The sequence below is a fragment of the Typopeltis vanoorti genome, chromosome 7 (assembly GCF_054136105.1).
Source record: "Typopeltis vanoorti isolate ZY-2024b chromosome 7, IOZ_Tvanoo_1.0, whole genome shotgun sequence".
Taxonomy (NCBI): domain Eukaryota; kingdom Metazoa; phylum Arthropoda; class Arachnida; order Uropygi; family Thelyphonidae; genus Typopeltis; species Typopeltis vanoorti.
This window is the reverse complement of record NC_143555.1, coordinates 118,064,395-118,084,968: the sequence shown is the minus strand read 5'-3', so window position 1 is coordinate 118,084,968 and position 20,574 is coordinate 118,064,395. Positions and strand designations below refer to the sequence as shown.

The 20,574-nt window shown below is 37.0% G+C and overlaps 1 protein-coding gene across 3 annotated transcripts in view; it reads left to right on the top strand.

The window, feature by feature from the left end:
- Nucleotides 1-20,574, top strand: part of LOC150104992 (uncharacterized) — a 768,027-nt gene that overhangs the window by 114,113 nt on the left and 633,340 nt on the right. For all 3 annotated transcript variants that reach the window (XM_090395452.1, XM_090395451.1, XM_090395453.1), the window contains exons 4-5: nucleotides 4,954-5,062; nucleotides 14,497-14,756. In XM_090395452.1, coding sequence (XP_090251578.1) covers nucleotides 4,954-5,062; nucleotides 14,497-14,756 — 369 coding nt within the window. The remainder of the gene's footprint in view (nucleotides 1-4,953; nucleotides 5,063-14,496; nucleotides 14,757-20,574) is intronic.

Genomic DNA, 20,574 nt, shown 5'->3' with positions numbered 1-20,574 from the left:
AAGTTTAATTTAATTTAATTTATATTCTTAAATACATTGTCAATTCCTTAAGTTATTTAGTAATGCATAACCAACGTATAAGCTTGTCTACGAGAATAAACATGAGGTAGTAGCCACTCTGAGAACATGGGAGCTGTTCTCTGTATAAAAATATTTGATTCACTCCTAGATTCTTGTGAGACTAGCCCTTCCTGTTCAGAAGTTAGAGGAAAACCAATATACCAAGATGTCAAGTTAATTTGGTTTTCATATCGACTACTACTACTTCTAGTTTATTATGTTTCTATAGCAAATATCATCTTCTACTCTTTTCTGTCCTGTGCTCTTCCAGTCTTTTCAGATATTATCCTCTCTTCATTGCCTTCTGTCATATCTCATCTTGAATACTAGCTGTTCTTTCCTTACCAACGCATTATTTCCATGTCCAAACAATCTCAGTCTGTAAACTATTTTTTCAATTAGTTAGTAGAGGGAATTATGTTCCTGTTGCATAATCTCCTTCATGTCCAAAGACTTCTCAAAGAATTTTATTTCTGGCGATTTTGTCTGTTATGCACCAGCTTTCTGCTTCATATAAAGTAGTAGGTCTAATAATTATTTGTATATTTATATTTTATTTATATTTGAGAAAATTTTAAAATATTAAATTTCCTTGGTGGTATATTAATTAGTATCCCCAACTTTCATCAGGGTGACCAAGTTTCATTTCCCCACTTGGGAGGGTTTGATTTCTTTAGGAGTGCGAGACTGGTGATCACTTGTATAGGAAGTGTTTTGAAAGCAAATGCCAATAGTAAGAATGTTTGCTGGATGGTTGTCAGAAGTAAAGTGGTGGAAGCAAATGGATACGAACAAGATTATGAATAAGAGGGATGCACGAGGAAATCATGTTTCCCAGACACAAGAAGACATAAAGGAGTTATTAGTATAAGCCAATAAGAAGAGAGAGAGAGAGAGAGAGTAAAGATTGTGTCTGCTGCCACAGCATGATAGAGGCAAGCTATAGGCTTCTGGCTTTGACTCATTTGTGATCATTGGTAGAAGGGCTATGATTTCAAACTAGTCAATTGTAGGTTATGCAGGCAAATGGACTAAAGAACTTATATAAGGTTGATCGTTTGCATTTGAATGGATTTGGAGCTTAATTTTGGAAAGTTGTTTAATAAGAGTTCAGAAATGTACAGTCAGGGGAACTAGATGCTTGGGGGAGGGGGGGATGCAGGTGAGTGGAGTGTGCAGGCATTCTCAAAGTAAGTGAATGGGAGAATAAATAAAATATATGAATATATGGGAAATAATGCATAGAGTAATAAGTTGTGGGACAACAAAAGATCAAAACCATACAAGGGTCATGGGAGTAATGAAATGAAAAGTAGATGTTTGTATGGCAAGTGATTGGGTGGAATGCATTGCCAGAGCAGATGATGAATAACCAGTGATGAATGTTTTCAATACAAGGCATGATATATATTGTGGTCTGCTGAATGCATTCCCCATGTTCTGAAATTGGGATAGTCAACACAAGGTGTTCGTGTGTAGAGGCTTAAGTGCTGTGAGGACATCATGTTGGAGGCTTAATGGATATTTTACAACACTCAAAAAGAATTAAAATAGAATTTAATACTTCCTATATTTTGTCCTAGTCACTAGGACATCTACGGGGATTACAAAAACAATTAATGTAACATGCACACACAAATCTAACAATACTAAGCCCAACCACGTGGGTGACACTAAAGTCCTATCTAGGTGGAGCGCCCTCTAAGGGCGGTAGTAGGTGGCCTGGAATGTAAGGTGGGACCTCTGGTGATGAGTGTTTCCCAATGATACACTTGCCTTCATTGTATACAGAAAACCCACACACACACACAGGCAGATACAGTCACAAACTCTCCCCCCACCACCCCTCACAACAATATGGCATCAAAACTCTTACTAAGAGAGCCCACAATCTTTGTTCCAGTGGAACCGCCCTTACTACTGAGCTTAACCACATACACAACACTTTCCTCTCCAATGGCTACAGCGAACACAGTATCAAAAAAATAATCAGTTCCTCCCCCATTCCCCATCCTTCTCGTCAACAAGATTTTAAAAATGTCATCACCATACCCTACATCCGTGGCACATCTGATAAAATAGCCAAGATACTAAAAAAGTACAACCTACACACAGCATATAAGCCCTACCACAAACTTGCTACCCTTATCTGGTCTACGAAAGATCAACTCCCTCCTCTCTCGCTGCTTGGAGTTTACAAAGTACCCTGTTCCAGTAAGCTGGCGTACTTTGGACAGACAGGCAGATCAGCATCCATCTGCCTGGATGAACACAAGTCTTACATATGCAAACATAACTATGGCCATTCAGACTTGGCTGACCATGTTTTGGACACCACCCACAGAGTATCATGGAAGAAAACCACCATGCTCCACCACAGCAAATTCAAGAAAGAGAGACTTTTCTGAAAATAAAATTCCTAGCAGAGTTAGAAACCAACAGTTCCTTTCTGGGCACCAAATTTTCTTGGTCTTTGAACAAGTTGAAGATTGCAGTATGCAGGAAACTAATCCACACTAACAGATATTTACATGCTTATTCCCACCATTATTGATCCCAAGAATTAGGGATCATATTAGGAGCTCAAGCCTGCATTCTCATTATTGATGATGAAGAAATAACCAAAGAACTCAAATTTCTTTTGGCCAGATTCCAGAAGAATGGCTATGAGAAAAGAACTCTAACCAGAATTTTGATAATGATGAAATAAAAAGATATGTCTCTGTTTCCCATACATCAGTCAATTACAATGAATTTAGGGAAAATTCTCAAGAGGTATAAAATGCAAACAATATTAACACTTCTAATCAAACTACAATCCTTGCTTCTTTTAGTGAAACCAAAACAAGCCTAAACCAAAACAAGCCACATTCCCTCAGCCGATCCTCATAACTAACATTGTACAGTCCCAACACCATCTTTGTTATCCGCCTTTGTACCCTTTCCACAGTTAATTTAACCCCTTCAAATCCTGGGGACCAGATCTGAGAACAATGGTCTAAGTGTGGTCCGATCAGAGAAGTTTGGCTAATTTATCTGTTACATTCTTGATATAAGGAAGGGTAACTGCATTCTTGAAATCTTGTTTATTTAAGTTTCTTGTAGGTGCTGTATTGAGAATTTTCTTAATTGTCTTAGTTTTGTTACCATCCAGGTGTAGAATCTGTGTTAAGTATCGTATTTCTTCTTTCTGCTTTTCTTCTGTACTGGGGATGCTGTATGCTTTATTCCTTAAGGTTTTTGTTTGGGGTGGTGGTGGTGTGAGGTAGCATGAAGGAATCTTCCTGTGTTTGTTGGTTTTCTATAAATGGAGAACGATAATCTGTTTTTTCTTTCATTTATTTCTATAAGGATGTCTAGGAAAGGAAGTTTTTTATAGAAATAAATGTAAGAAAAAACAGATTATCGTTCTCCATTTATAGAAAACCAACAAACACAGAAAGATTCCTTCATTTCATGCTACCTCACTCCCCCCCCCAATAAAGCATACAGGATAAAGCATACAGCATCCCCAGTACAGAAGAAAAGCACAAAGAAGAAATACAATACTTAACACAGATCCTACAATGAATGGTTTCAAAACTAAGACAATTAAGAAAATTCTCAATACAGCACCTACAAGAAACTTAAATAAACAAGTCTTCAAGAACGCAGTCATCCTTCCTTATATCAAGAATGTAACAGATAAATTAGCCAAAGTTCTCTACACGTATAATATAAAAGTGACTTTCCTTCCACTTGAAAAAATATCACAATCTCTTTATCCTGCGAAACCTCCACATCACCCAATGAAAAAAACCAGGGGTTTATAATATTCACTGTTCCTGTGGCATCTGTTACGTAGGCCAGACGGGGAGATTGGGAGAAATCCACATGAGCAAACATCAAAAGGACGTACAAAAAAAAAAGAGAGAACATAAGTCTGGCTTGGCATTTCACACAGCTTCTACTGGTCATGATGTACTCTGGGACAGAACAAACATGTCCTACATTGATAGAAACTGTTTCACAAGAAAATTCAAAGAGGCAGCAAATATGATTAAAATTCCTATGCAATGCAACAAAAATCAGGGTTTGATTTTAAATCAAGTTTGGTCAGCATTTATTAAAAATTTACCCAGTTTCAGACCTCAGATAGAGTGAAAGTGAACCGTAGATCGTGACATCAAATAGCATTGTTTTCAGCTAACATGCATTAACGGTTGTATAGATCTGCTATTCAGTTTTTTAACGAACTTTCTTTATGTTCATAATACCAACAAATTAACTAATTTTCATAATTTCTTGTTTGTATTTTAAACTTTTAGTTCTCTTTATCACTGAAGTTGTTAATCTCACGACTAACAAAACTTGTCGGGTTTGTTTTTTAGTACTTGTTTAGTTTTAAAAAACAGTTTTTTAATAAACATGTAGTCACAAAACCGGAATAATTCAATTGAGTTTATTCTGTTTTGTGTGTGTGTGTGTGTGTGTGTGTGTGTGTGTGTGTGTGTGTGTGTGTGTGTGTGTGTGTGTGTGTGTGTGTGTGTGTGTGTGTGTGTTTCTCTTGGTTAATTAGTCATATAAAACTATTATATACATCAATATGGACTCTATTCATGAAAGGTTGGTAAACTTGTAAACTTATATTGCATGTCTGCTGGAGAATAAGACCTTTTTATATTTTATAACATTTATTCTAATTTGTTACTTTTACTTTGATTAAAAATAAAATTCTTCAGGTAAAATTTCTTTAATTGTAATTCAAAATTGTCATTTTATGTATTATCATTGAACAAATTTCAGGCTACATTTATATTTGCTGAAATTTTGTTATATTGCTGTTTAAAGAAAATTCTCCAAACTCATGAAATGTGCAGTAATTTTTGTTACTTCTTAACTTTGTTATTTCAGTTCTCTGAAAGGATGGACAGAGCTCATTCCAGCTTTACTGATGATTATTTGCCATCTGATGTAGAAACATGCCAGAAGCTATTACAGAGGCTGCAAGATGAAAAAAAGGGTAATGAAGGCCATATCTATCATAAAAATATATATCACTCATTCCTATGCCTGAAAATTAATAATAACAACAATTTTTTTTATTAATAAACACAGATTCATTAATTTAAATATCATTGCTAAGTTTTAAATAAAGCTTTTTATTAGAAATTATATTCTGAAATTTGAAAAATTGGTTTCCTTTAAATATTATTTTTGTTATTATTACACTAACATCTCCATAGAGTCCAAAAACTCATTATGGCAGGCCACACTTATTGACAAAATGCCTGTCATTATCTCTCCTAACAAAGCATTTACAACTGCATTTAACAACATATTACGTCATTTACAACTCTTTAAGCAAAAAACCTAGTTCTATACACCTTTTCTAACTATGTATTACACAATTTTCAAGAGATCATACCTGGCATTTGTGTAAGGGTGCTTTAAAATTATGTATCTGAAAACTTCTTTAGCATATGCTACCTATTCTATAAATCCTTTAGTAACTGATGTGTCTCTGTCATATCTTCTCTTTTCTACATATTAGCTACACTTTGTAACCAACAAACCTTCAATCAGTCCTCAGAGGGAGGACTCCACTAACCATTTACCATTGATCACTTACCTGTGAATCTTCTTTATCATTTACACATTCCCAAGAAACCTCCTAGGTGATACAAGCTGTGTGCAGTAGTGCAGATGTTAAAGCCTTATAAAGACGAATAAAAAGTTTCTTATCCATGCTAGTCAGTGTGTGTGTGTGTGTGTGTATGTGTGTGTGTGTGTGTGTGTGTGTGTGTGTGTGTGTGTGTGTGTGTGTGTGTGTGTGTGTGTGTCTTTATATTGAAGTGATCCTTGAGATATTTTGTCCCCTTTTGCAATATGCCCTCTTAACTTTAACTATTCACTATTATGAGAAAGATCCCTAGCCTTATCAATTTTTTGCAGTGCAATACCATCTGTCAGTAACACAGACTGTAGGTTTTTTTTTTTTATTTTATTCCAAAGAGTGTAAGTCAATTCAACATGTCAAAGGTACACTTTTATATGTTGAGTCCAAACAGCCATTATCTTTTATCCAAACTACAAGTCTTATTTAGATTATCCTGCAGGATCTCTACATCACCTCAACTGTTGCTTTTCCAGTGTAGCATCATTGCAAATAACTGGATTTCCCCCTCACATCATTTCCAAGTATCATTAATATACAAACTGCATAGCAGCAGCTCAAGTACAAATCCATGCAGAACACTACTGGTCACTTGCCTTCTCTTTAATTCTGCTCTACCATATACTACTCTGTGGTATCTGTCCATAAGCTACCCTCTTAACAATATCACTAACTGCATGCTCATCCCCATTTGCTCCAGTTTATGTAATATAACTCTACCTATCAAATGATGATGTACAAATTGTAAAATAGTAATATCATGGTATAGTCATTTCTCTTATCCAACTCAGCTGAGTTTATTACTATTTATTGTCTTTTTAATTCTACTACTTTGATTTTTTAAATTATCTATTGATGATAACTGTAGTGTCTTTATTAGTAGCACTACTTTTGCATTTTTTTGTAAGATGCAATCATCTCTCATGTAGCAGACATCATTATAGCAATCTCTGAGAGCAATATGTCAACCTGTGGATGGCATAGGATATTGCTGGAAGGGGGGGGGGGTGCTTAGGCTTTGATTTTCAGAAGGCCTTTAACAGTATTGACCAGAAAAGGACATTAGCAGTGCTAGAATCCTATGGAATTGATAGAAAACTAATAACTATATTTAAAGATGTTTATAAGAATGCAGTTGAGCAGTTATAATAGGTGATGATTAGGGAAATGGTTTTGAACAAGTAGAGGTACTAGACAGGGGATCCAATACCACCAAGCATTTTCATCACACATTTAGAAATAGCAATGGATAAAATGAAGAAAGATGCAAAAGGAATATCAGTACATGGGATAAGAATTAACAATCTGAGATTTGCAGATGACATTGTAATTATTGAAGAAGACAAAAGAGAACTACAAAAAACATTGAAACTGTTAAATGAGGAAGGAAAGAGATTTGTACTTGTCATGAACTTGGAAAAAACAAAGACAATGGCATTTGGTGAGAAGGACATGAAACAAAAGATGCAAGTGGATGGAATTGATATAGAAAATGTAGAATAATTCACATATTTGGGAAGTAAAATGACATATGATTTGGACTGTAAATAAAAAAGAAATAAAGATCAGGATTGCAAAAGGGAAGAAAAATCTGAAGGCGATGGATAATATCTGGAAAAGTAAAGTGATCAGCCTGCAAACAAAACAAAACAGAGTGCTGGAAACCTGCATCTTTAGCATTGTACCGTATGGATCTGAAACGTAGATGATAAATAAGGAATCAAGAAAAAGAATTTTGGCATTTGAAAGAACTTGTTACAGGAAGATTCTAAGAATAGGATGGGTACAGAAAATTACAAACAAAGAGCTCTATTGGAAGATACAACCAAAGGAAAATCTAATACAGAAGATTATAAAAAGGAAGATAACTGTGTGTTATACAGATGTGTCTAAATAAATTGCAATTATTTAGACACATCTGCAGAAAGAGTGAAGACCGGAAGATAAAGACATCCATGTTTGGTATTATGGATGGTGTAAACAGAAGAGGTAGACCATACAGAGAATGGATAGAAGACATAAAGGTCTGGTGTGGAATGGGTGTACAGAAACTATAACACTATGCACTGGACAAAGAAAGATGGACGAAGATAGTGAAAGAAGCATCAGACACCAATGTGCAGTGAGCCCATGGTTTGTGATGATGATGATGATGAATATGTCAATCTGGAGTAGTTATTATATCTCCCTAACCAACAGACTGTGGATTCAAAAGTCACCAACATCCATGTTGGTAACTATCTTTAGGTATGAGATGAATTTCATTGCCCAGTGTAAAATTTCATTTTAAGCTACTTCATGTCCCATTTATTGGAGATTATTTATTTTTTATTTTTCTAACTTCACACTGAAAACAGCCTAAGCCCCCCCCCCAGCAATATCCTATGTGATCCACAGGATATTGTTGGGATTCGAGAAGTCATTCCCTGGTAAATCCTCCATGCCACTGGTGTGCCTTGCAAGGCATGCAAAGAGAGTATCTTGAAATCAACCCAATAGAATTCAAAACTTAGCAAGTCCATATAACTCTGTTGACACCTACTCTTTTAAAGGATACAGTTGCAGAGATAAATTTTGGTATGATGTGGTGTTCTTCCTGAAATGGGCAAAGTAAATCATGGTTTTTAGCATAGTAGACAGCTTTCTCATGATGGAGGATGGTATATCACCCAGCACCCACAATTTGTACATCATTAACAACTAACTCTTGTCCTCTCTCTACTATAAGGTCAGGCTTCCTTAATCCAATGTTAGTCTTATACTGGGGGTTCTATTGCTGTTATCCAAATTTTGTTCTTCAACCTATTAACCCTCACTATTGCACCATCTTCTGACATATACTCCATGTGTATGATAACAACACTGAGCAATATGAGCCAAAGTTTCTACTCTGATAGCCTGCACTGCAGTTCTTATCATCACTTCTTCTCTGAGTTGTGTGAGTTCAAGTTAGCAGAGCATTGATTTTTTTCCTAATTAAATCTTTATATTCAAAACCAGGTCCATGCAGTTAGCCTAGCTGTGCACTTCACAACCATATGCCTGGGGAAGGAGTGTCCTAGGTTCGATTCCTGTTGGTGACATGAGGAGCTGAAGGATCTTCCTCAGCCATAGCCAAGTTAGCCGGTCTTGGGTGTGGACAGTAGGGTTTTTTCCCCCAGTTTATCCTGGGGGTTTTCATCCCACAAAGCAGGCAAACTGGCCTTGAGAACTCAACACTACAGAACATAGGATGCACTGGAGCATAGGGCTGACCACCTTATTCTGTGAACAGTTTGAGGTCTGATGATTAATAAACCTCAACACCACAAGGTAAAAGAGGGTAAAAGAAGATGAGATGAGAGATGAGATTCAAAACCAGGCAGGAAGCAAGTTCTATCCTTGATCCATTGATGCTGAGAGGGAATGTATTTAGATTTTTGTAATGCAGCTCAGTCAGCTGAATGATACAACTTAAAGCTCATCTCCTTTATACAGCTGAAGCAGTGGTAATCGGCATCCTTCGCTCAAGCACCCATCCAGAGGTATGGTGATCAATACATATTCATTCTAGAGGTAGAACATACTTCTGAAGTGGTGAGAGAAAATTTCTGTAATCTGGTCAGATGTAATCTAGGCACCATTGTAACAAGGGAATCATAAGACCTCCATGGTCTTAGGTAGCATGGAAAAATGATAGTAGCACATCATGAAGAAGACATAACCATGAACAGGCTGCTGGTAAATTTAGTTTATTCCTTTATCCAAGTGTGTGCAAACAAAGTTTGCGCCTGGAAGTATCTTCAGGACTGGGGTAAAGTGGTACATCACCGGGCGACTCCTTGCAAAGGTGGAGTAAGCTACCAACGCTCCTATCTCAGTATCTCCCATAATGCAAAACACATCTCCTTGCAGATATGTATAATGTTATGCATTAAGGGAAGGGCCACTACCCAGACTAGTTTTGACCTTTATTGAGGTCTCTTCAGTGAGAGCCAGGCCCAAGTAAAGATACCAAGGCAGAAGCATTAGCAAGGTCATCTCCTCCTATAGGAGCTGCGAAACAGTGTGCCACCTTTTTATTAAATTACTCTGGATTTAGAGAAAGATGTTGAAAGTTTATTTTTCACTTGGTCAGACTATAATAAATTTAGTTTAATCCTTTATCCAAGTGTGTGCAAACAAAGTTTGCGCCTGAAAGTATCTTCAGGACTGGGGTAAAGTGGTACATCACCATCACCAGGCGACTCCTTGCAAAGGTGGAGTAAGCTACCCACACTCCTATCTCAGTATCTCCCATAATGCAAAACACATCTCCTTGTGGATGTGTATAATGTTATGCATTAAGGGAAGGCCACTACCCAGACTAATTTCGACCTTTATTGAGGTCTCTTCAGTGGGAGCCAGGCCCAAGTAGAGATACCAAGGCAGAAGCATTAGCAAGGTCATCTCCTCCTATAGGAGCTGCCAAACGGTGTGCCACCTTTTTATTAAATTACTCCCACTGAAGAGACCTCAATAAAGGTTGAAACTAGTCTGGGTAGTGGCCCTTCCCTTAATGCATAACATTATACATATCCGCAAGGAGATGTGTTTTGCATTATGGGAGTGTTGGTAGCTTACTCCACCTTTGCAAGGAGTCGCCCGGTGATGTACTACTCTACCCCAGTCTTGAAGATACTTTCAGGCGCAAACTTTTTTTGCACACACTTGGATAAAGGATTAAACTAAATTTATTATAGTCTGACCAAGTGAAAAATAAACTTTCAACATCTTTCTCTAAATCCAGAGTAATTTAATAAAAAGGTGGCACACTGTTTGGCAGCTCCTATAGGAGGAGATGACCTTGCTAATGCTTCTGCCTTGGTATCTTTACTTGGGCCTGGCTCCCACTGAAGAGACCTCAATAAAGGTCAAAACTAGTCTGGGTAGTGGCCCTTCCCTTAATGCATAACATTATACATATCTGCAAGGACATGTGTTTTGCATTATGGGAGATACTGAGATAGGAGTGTTGGTAGCTTACTCCACCTTTGCAAGGAGTCGCCTGGTGATGTACCACCTTACCCCAGTCCTGAAGATACTTTCAGGTGCAAACTTTGTTTGCTCACACTTGGATAAAGGATTAAACTAAATTTATTATATTCTAACCAAGTGAAAAATAAACTTTCAACAGGCTGCTGGGCGAGCTGCTACATCAATCCGAGACAGTACTGAGAGAGATACTTTATTTAGGACTACTAACTTATGGTAGAGTCTAGGAAGAAGGAATTAATTCAGAATGAAGAACATCGGTTGAGGTTTAAGTGGAGCTTTATTGAAAGAAGAGAGAAAAGATCCTAGAATGGATGGAAAAGAGGAACAGTCTATCAGAAAGAAGAGAACACTAAGGTATCTCCACTGCTCTAGAACTGAGATAGAATGCAAGGACATGTCATATAGGAGAAACTCAAAGTTCTCAATCTTCAATTTCTCATCTCTACCTGAGGGGACAATAGAGCATAACTCAACTTTGTCACATTGATGTTTAGGCCTCGAACATGAAAGAAGTTAATTACTCAGTTGAGGAGTTCCTGCAAGCTTTCTCAAGTAGAGGCTACGAGTATAAAGTCATAAAGTATAAAGTCTCACTTATTAATTCTTCTAAATAGCTTAAGGAAATTACAACGTACAATAGAATATACATTAAAATAAATTTTAATACACTTCCAATATTTTGGAAACGTCACATTGCCATTATCACAGGGACTTAAATGCAAGACACGTGCACGCAAGCACAACACACAATAAATGAGGAACGAAGCAGGAAGCTATTCTTTCTCCTAAATGTCCTGATGGTGCCCCCCCCTAGCGGGCAATGTTGGTATTCTTGGCCGATTGGGCTGAAGGTCTTCTGATGTAGGTTTCCCAAATTTGGGGCAGTCTCATGCAACCAAATTTGTTTAGGTTTGGATTGTTTCTTAAGGCTGAGGTTGATTCCATGAATAGCCTTTCGTATTTGAATTTACTGTGGTGTATTATTGCGGCTTTCTTCCACCATATTCTATGACGGGAATCCAGCGCATGGTTTGCAAGACCAGAGTGGCTGTATTGGTGAAACCAGATCTAGTCCTTGTGTTCTGAAATTCTGATATTAGCTGTCCTTCCTGTTTGGTCAAAGTAGGACAGCTTACAGCTGCAAGGGACTTGGTATACACCAGGTAGGTCTAGCGGGGGAGGTTGGTCTTTAGTTGAGTGGATAAGGGATCCCAATTTTTTATAAGGTCTGTAACAAGAAGTTAAGTCAAAATTTTTTAAGATTTTTGTAATTTGTTCTGAGGTGCCTCAGATATAGGGAAATTGCCATTGGCTAAGAAAGTGTTGAGAATGTGGTTTAGTTCTGTGGTTAGGGCATTGTCATTTGAACAGATAAGTTTAGCCTTGTTGTGTAGTGTCGTAATGACTCCATATTGTTGTGAGGTGAGGATGGGGAATTGTTGGTGAATGTATCTGCCTGTATGGGTGGGTTTTCTATAAACTGAGAAAACCAAGGTTCCATCAGGCTGGCAGGTGACTAGTGTGTCTAAGAAAGGAAGACAGTTGTTTTTTTCTTCTTCCAGGGTGAACTTGATTCTGGGGTATTGGTTGTTTAAGTGTGTTAGGAAGGAGAGGAGTGCATTGGAACCATGTGGCCAAATAGCAAACACATCATCAACATAGCCCCCATCCATATCCCCCCCCCCCCCGTATATATGGACTCCCAAAAATACATTAAGAAAATGTGCCATTACGTCCCATAGCGGATGGCATTGATTCCCCCACATACAAAATAGCTAAACATTTGGCCAAAGCCCTTCACACATAAAAAAAACTCAGCCCACTTCAAAGCCAGCATAGAAAACCTTACACTCAAACACACTGACATAATGGTCAGGTTTGATGTCTCCTCCCTATTCACAAATGTCCCACTCAAAGAATCCTTAGAGCTAATCCAAGCTAAATTTCCTCCCAATATCACAGCCCTATTTCAGTTCACAATGAACTCAGGCTATTTTGTTTAGCAAGGAAAATTCTACAAACAAATAGAGGGGACAGCCATGGGTTCTCCATTCTCCCCACCCTTGGGCAACTTTTATATGGAGACTTTTGAAGAGAAAGCCTTAAACTCTCTGTCCCACAAAAACCAACCATATGGCTTTGCTATGTTGATGATGTGTTTGCTATGTGGCCACATGGCTCCGATGCACTCCTCTCTTTCCTAACACACTTAAACAACCAACACCCCCAGAATCAAGTTCACCCTGGAAGAAGAAAAAAACAACTGCCTTCCTTTCTTAGACACACTAGTCACCTGCCAGCCTGATGGAACCTTGGTTTTCTCAGTTTATAGAACACCCACCCATACAGGCAGATACATTCACTAACAATTCCCCCCCCTCACAACAATATGAAGTCATTAAGACACTACACAACAGGGCTAAATTTATCTGTTCAAATGACAATGCACTAACCACAGAATTAAACCACATTCTCAACATTTTCTTAGCCAATGGCTACCCCCCGAAAAATATTGAAACCAATAAACCACAACCAACCCCCCCTTTCACAACAAGGATTACTCTAAATCCATCACCATTCCCTATATCTGAGGCACCTCGGAAAAAAATTACAAAAATCCTAAAAAAACATGACTTAACTTCTTGTTACAGACCTTATAAAAAATTGGGATCCCTTTTCCGCTCCACTAAAGACCAACCTCCCCTCCCTAGACCTACCTGGTGTATACCAAGTCCCTTACAGCTGTAAGCTGTACTACTTTGGCCAAACAGGCAGGACAGCTAATATCAGAATTTCAGAACACAAGGACTACATTCGGTTTCACCAATACAGCCACTCTGGTCTTGCAGACCATGCGCTGGATTCCCGCCATAGAATACGGTGGAAGAAAGCCACGATAATACACTGTAGTAAATTCAAATACGAAAGGCTATTCATGGAATCAACCTCAGCCCTAAAAAACAATCCAAACCTAAACAAATTTGGTTGCATGAGACTGCCCCAAATTTGGGAAACCTATATCAGAAGACCTTCAGCCCCAATCAGCCAAGAATACCAAATTGCCCGCTATGGGCAGGACTTTTAGAAGAAAGAATACTTTTCTGCTTCATTTCTCATTTACTGTGTGTTGTGCTTGCATGCATGTATCTTGTATTTAAGTTCCTGTGATAATGGTAAAGTGATGTTGCCAAAATATTGGAAGTGTATTAAAATTTATTTTAATGTATATTCTATTATATGTTGTAATTTCCTTAAGCTATTTAGTAAGAATGTATAACTAACATCTAAGCCTTTCCACGAGAAGTGTCACTTATTAAATTTATAAGTTTGGTCTTTAGAGAGGACTTCCGGATAATGTAAAAAAATAAAGATAAATATAGAATATTTAAAAATTAATTAAAATAACAAAAATCCTTCACTTCCATGATTTCTAATGTGTTATAGGTTGCCAACCTTTCATGGGTACAAGTCACATAAAAACTAAATAAATACCCAAACATCCCAATCAAATCCTTATAGGCATAATGCTCTTCTAAAGGAAATTCACACTGCGGCAAATATGTCGGGACTACTATTTCTTTAGTCCCTACTATTTTTCTGAAATGAGAGTCAACTGCAGTATGAATAAATTGTAAAATATCAAACAGTTTTTGTTTATTTTTTAATCATTATTTGGCTTATAGTGTACAAGTGAGTTGTATTTTTAATGATGATTATTCTGTTTTTTTATTGCTAGTGATATTTAATTTCTTTATTATTTATAGGTATTCTGGAAGCCTCTATGCATACTCTCAGTGAAGGCCAGTCTTTACTTGCAAAATTATGTGAAGTGGGTACTCATAGCATGGGAGATTCTCGACCAGCTCATATGCAGCATGCTGCAAAACAAACATGTTCTGTTGTTGAGCAGTATATGGAATCTTTACATGATAAGAAAAGAAATTTAGAAGTTTTATGGTCACAGAGAAAAACACAACTTGATCAGTGTCTTCAGATGTGTACTGTATATAATGATCTCAGTCAGGCAAGTTAATAATTTTGTTGATCTGTTACTAAACACTATTATTAGTTACCTTCTCCTCATAGGACTTATTTGAATCCTTAGGAGGAGGTATCTGAATAAGTCCTCTTTGGATTGAGATCCTATTCCAATTTACACAGTGCTTATGCCTTCTCTTAAATTCATTCACTAACAGTCCATTCACCACTCCTTCTGGCACTCCATTCTATTTAATTCACTACCATAATCAAAAATCTAGTTCTCACAGTTTTTCCAACCACATTCTCTCAACTTCCAGACAGATGACAAGGATCACCCAGAAGTGACGTCTTTTTTTTTTTTTTTTTGGATAACCCTGCCAGAGAGAGAGACCTTTTTGGTCATACTACTTTTCCTTTACAATGTATGTAAAACAGTAAAACAGCTTTCACAATGTAAAACAGACATTTTTAAACAGGAAATTCACAATCAAATTGCTTAATTTACTTTAACAAATAAATCCTACAGGTTAACAGTACTTTATTGCTTTTCCTTTTTTGGGGATGCATCATATTAAAAAAACAAACAAACTAGAAACTACAGAATAATATACAGAATTAATTGAATGTTACTCAACTATTCTAATGAGATCAAAATTCAAAATTTCAGATTCACTGTTGTTCGCAAGTACTGAATCATGTTGTACTGATTTTGACATTATGTCTTACAATTCCAGTCACCTGGTTACCTTCAATGCTTCTAAAATGCAGCCCTGTCTTTTCTTTTGCATAAAGGTTCTCAGTTCATCTTCCCTCATCCTCAGTTATACATCCTTGAACTGATATTTACCTCCAACCTCTCTTGGCATCACATCACATCACATCACATCATTAGCCTCCTCAGCTTCTAAAAAACTAGGCATTCTTTTCTGCTGAAGAAGCTATTTTACACCAACCCAGCCAGCTATTAACACTATATAAATCCCAAATCCACCCATTCTTAGAATATTGTACACCTATTTGGGGTGGTGAACCTAAAACCTCCTTCTTGGTGTGCTCCAGAGAAGAGCAATTTGTCTCATAGCTGACCCTTCCCTTACAGGTTGTTTCAGCTCTGTGTCTCTTCTACAGGTATTTCGATGGTCAGTGCTCCAATGAATTGACAAACATTATTCCTTCACTTGCTGTTAGGCCTGTCAAAAAAAGAGCAGCTGCTGTCCAATATCACTTCACAGTACAATTTCAAACTCATTGAATCTGCCTTTCTTCTTTCTTATTTATTCCATCTACCTGTGTCCTCTGGAACAGCCTTCTTCATGATGTGTTTCCCAACAATGTCAACCTACAGCTCTTTAAGAAGAATGTCAATAGGTTTCTTCTTTCTCAACCCATTTACTGAGGGCTTGTTTTCTAAGGGTAGGAAGCCCTCAGCAAAGGCTGTGGGTTCGAATCCCGCCGTGGGTATGGGTATGGATGTTTGTAAACAATACTAGTAGTAGTGGTGGTTGGTGGTAGATGGCATTGGTGTGGATGATGAATGCAGTTGAGTGGTGGTGACAGAGAGGTGTGGAGTAGGTGCCCTCCCTCGACGAGTCCTTGGACTCCCTGGAGGTGCTATGTAATAATAATAATAATAATTATTATTATTACATTATTAATAATGTAATAATTTACATTATTTATTATAGCTGGCCTGGTTGGCCGAGTGGTTAGCATATCCGCTCTCCAGCCAAAAGGCAGCGGGTTCAAATCTCACGTAGGCATGGATGTTTGTCTGTGAAAATACTAGGGGTGGGTGGCGGTAGATGGCATTGGTGTAGATGATGAAGGTAGTTGCAGTTGATGAGTCTTTGGACTCCCTGGAGGTGTTATGTAATTATAATAATAATAATAATAATAATAATAATAATAAACCCTCATCTACACCTCACACACACAGCACCAGTGTGCTATAGATTCTTATACCTCTCTTGTGTGATATATATATATATATATATATAAAGCTCTTTTCATCTGACTTCATTAGAGTTGTCTAAAGCAGGAACTGAGGGGAGGGACCTAATTTTTCTATAAATTGGCAGTTTCTGCTTTTTTTTTCATCTGCTTCATATGACTAGCCTGTTTTACCAAAGTATGAAATATTGTAATGACATCTCCAGTCTCATATATTCCAGGGTGTTTTTTCTAAGGGTAGGAAGGCCTCAGCAAATGCAGCTGCAAATCGTACAAGGTCTCTGGGTTTGTATGTCATTTTCATATCGCTCAGTCAGTCAGCTCTCACTGCTGCAAACTGCAGTGACTTCACTAACCATAACAGATTACTGAAAGCTGCATGTTTTGATAGTTTGTGATAGGTATACGTTTTCTATCTGTCTGGATATATTCAGCTCCTTCAATTCCTCTTCACTTTTTTTTGCCAGTTTGTGCTGAATAGTGATGCAAACTTCCTTTTTAGTCCTGATTGTCTTACTTGAGTGAACAAACATGACCATTTCCCTCCCACCTCCCACTAGCTTATTACAGGCATTTGTGCATTCATGCTTAAGCCATTCACTGTTATGCAGCTTTTATTTCGTTGAAAGCACAATGAATCATTTTGTGGGATGGGAGAGGGTTTGAATACACAAAACATATTTTGTTTTGGGAAGTATGTGGCAGTTCCTCTTAATGGTCACATACATTCCCATCCTGTCAGTATAGTCTGTGATGACAGCTGTCCTTCTATGTTTGTGAAAGACTTATTCAGAATATCTGAGTGCAATGTGACCACCTCATTCTTTTCCATTTAGAAGTAGATGTAAAGCAAGACCTTGTTATTTATCATCATTCTTCAATTTGTTGGTTGTTTAGATAATCAAAAATATCAAATATTATCAAAAAATATCAAATTTTAAGCTAAAAACTTTGAAGGAGAACATAGAATACATTACTACATTCTTTACTTTAGCACTTTTGTGCTAAAACAAAAGATAGGATATTTAAAGATGATTTGTATATTTCATATATAACGTACCATACTTATAGCTAATATTAAAATGTGCATTATTATAATCCTCTTGGTTGAAGAAAGCCCAACTAAGTCTAGCCAGTAGCACTTGGCTTCCTCAACCAGTTCCAACTCCTTCCCTGTCAGAGAGAAGATGTTCCATCAATTAATTCACTAATTTCTTTTTCAACCATATCACAAAAGTGCTCTAAATGGCCATTACTATAAAAATATTTTTTTACATAAAAAAAGCATTACATATTCTATGTAACTCACTAAAAAATAAAGTCCTCATCTTGAGATTAACGCACTTATGATTTTTACTGCACTTTCTTGGCAGTAAACGAAGACAATTTTCAACAATAAATACTTTATATGGTAAACAATTGATACATGCGTGCTAAGGGGTATTTCCCCTAATATAAATTTGCTACTTATAACTACATGCATGATACAGGCAGACACAAATTCAACGAAGATAAAATTTGATTTTTAAGACGCGCGTTGAAAAATATATAAAAAAATAAATTGTTACTATAGTTTGTAGATTGTCTTATATCGAAACCGTGTTGTATAAGTACCATGTTCGACAACAGTTACTACAATTGGTAGATCGCGTTATATCGAAACCGCATTGTATAAGTACTGCGTTATACGAGGGTTACCTATATATAGTTTTGAATGGTCAATAATTCATTATTCTGCGAATTAGACTTCAATCACACCTCTCACTCCCTGAATGATACAAGAGCAAGCGTGAATTTCAAGACCAGCATTCGCCCCTGGTGTGTATCTATAGCTGTGATGATGTCTGCAAAGTATCCTACCTCTCTGAATGGGGACAGAGAATGCAGAGTTGATACATCTCACAGCCTGTTCCAGAAAATCCTAAAGTTGTTCAAATAGGTTGAGAGACAATGAATTCATCATCCATTCAAGACAGACAATAATGCACCGTGCCACTGGACCCATGCATGCTATCATGGAAAAATTCTGTGTTTTGGATCAGGTGCAACAGGAATTACAACCTATTGACCTTCACTGAGAAGTTGGTGTCTCACTTTGGCTCTGGAAGCTCATACAAGTCAGAGTGCAACATACCTGGAATATTGTTCATCCTCCTCCCTCAGTTTGCATTTCAGCACCAAATGTAGTAAAAGTCACTCGCCAATTAGCTCTTGCAAACTAGAGAATTTTAATCTTTGCTCACCACAAGAATTCACTTTCTGTATTTCTTTATAGTTTTGTTGGCCAGAAGGGCATAACTTATTTAATGCCATTCTGCATACATCTTTAAATGCTGCTGTGAATACCAAGGCATGATCAATCATGCCCTATTTTGAATTCTGTCATCATCATCATCATCATCATTCTTTGTGTGTGTATGTGTGTGTGTAATACTGAAAAAAAAAAAAAAATTCGAAATTTATTAGGTCTATGATAGTGCAAGTGTGTGTGTATATATTTTTGTGTGTTATTTGGTTGTATTTATGCAAATTTTAAATAAAAAAAAAAAATACCGGGCTGGTTGGCTGAGTGGTTAGCATATCTGCTCTCCAGGGATGTTTATGATTGCCTGTGAAAATACTAGTGGTGGTGGTCAGCGACAGAAGGCGTTGTGTAAATGTTGAAGGTAGTTGCAGTTCATTGTAGTTAGTGGAGATGGAGGGTTCTAGAATACATGCCCTCCCTCGATGAGCCTTTGGACTCCCTGGAGGGTATCACATACTACTACTACTACTACTACTACTACTAATAATAATAATAATATATCACTTCCTGTCTAACCCAGCTTTATTATATGGAAGCAAAACATTGACCATAAAAATGAAGAATGAAAAGCAGATTCAAACAGCAGAGATGAAATTTCTCAGAAGAGCAGTTGGATATATCAAGTGGACCATAAAACAAATTGAAGAAATTTTACATTTCCTGAATATAAAGCTAATTAACTACTATATAAGTAATATAAACAAAAATGGTTTGAACTCCTAAATTGAAAAAGAAGAATTGGAAGACCAAGAAAGTGATGGTATGAGACTGGAACAGGAAATCCATGATAGGAAGGAGAAGAAGACACTAACTACTCTTACATTTACTATTGCTGGTAAATGTAAGAGTAGTTAGTGGTAGTAAAAATGAAGTTATTGTGGGGAGTAGTGCTTAATCGATGTCTAGATCATGTAAAGTAGTGTGGATTTTTTAAGGATACTATAATATAGAGTGAAGCATATGTGACTTGAGGAGAAGAAGAAGAAAGGAATCTTGAAGATGATTATATTGAGAAGGTGAATAAATGGAATGTGAAGGTATGATATCTTTATTATTATATGGCACCTCTATGAAGTCCATGGACTTTTTATGGAAGACCCTTTGACCTTTTAGCATTTCAAGCTAACAATTATTTGCACAATACCTGTCATAGCTCGTCCTGAAATTCATTAACTGACAGAGTACTCATAGTCAACTCTGAAAACCAATTCCAATCATTCACCACTCTCCAAACAAAAAAATCCTGCCCTCATATCTTTGCTGACTGCAATCTTAATCAATTTCCAGGAATAATCCCTAGTTTGTCTCACATAGTTAAGTACTGAAAAATTCCTATATCTCAATTCTGTAAAACCATTTAGGTAACTCATATTCCTCTCCTTTTCTGCCTATCAACCATTTTATTTTTGTTACCCACAAATCATTCCATCCTCACAAGGAGCACTTCACTGTTCTACCAACATCCTAGTCAGTAGAAATATGTCAAAAAAATATGGCAGATAGAGCTACACTAATGGTTTACAAAGAGGAATAGTAATCTTCCCATCCCTGCATGTTATTGTGATCGTCAACAACAATCAAATGAGCTATTCTAGCCAGCTTTACA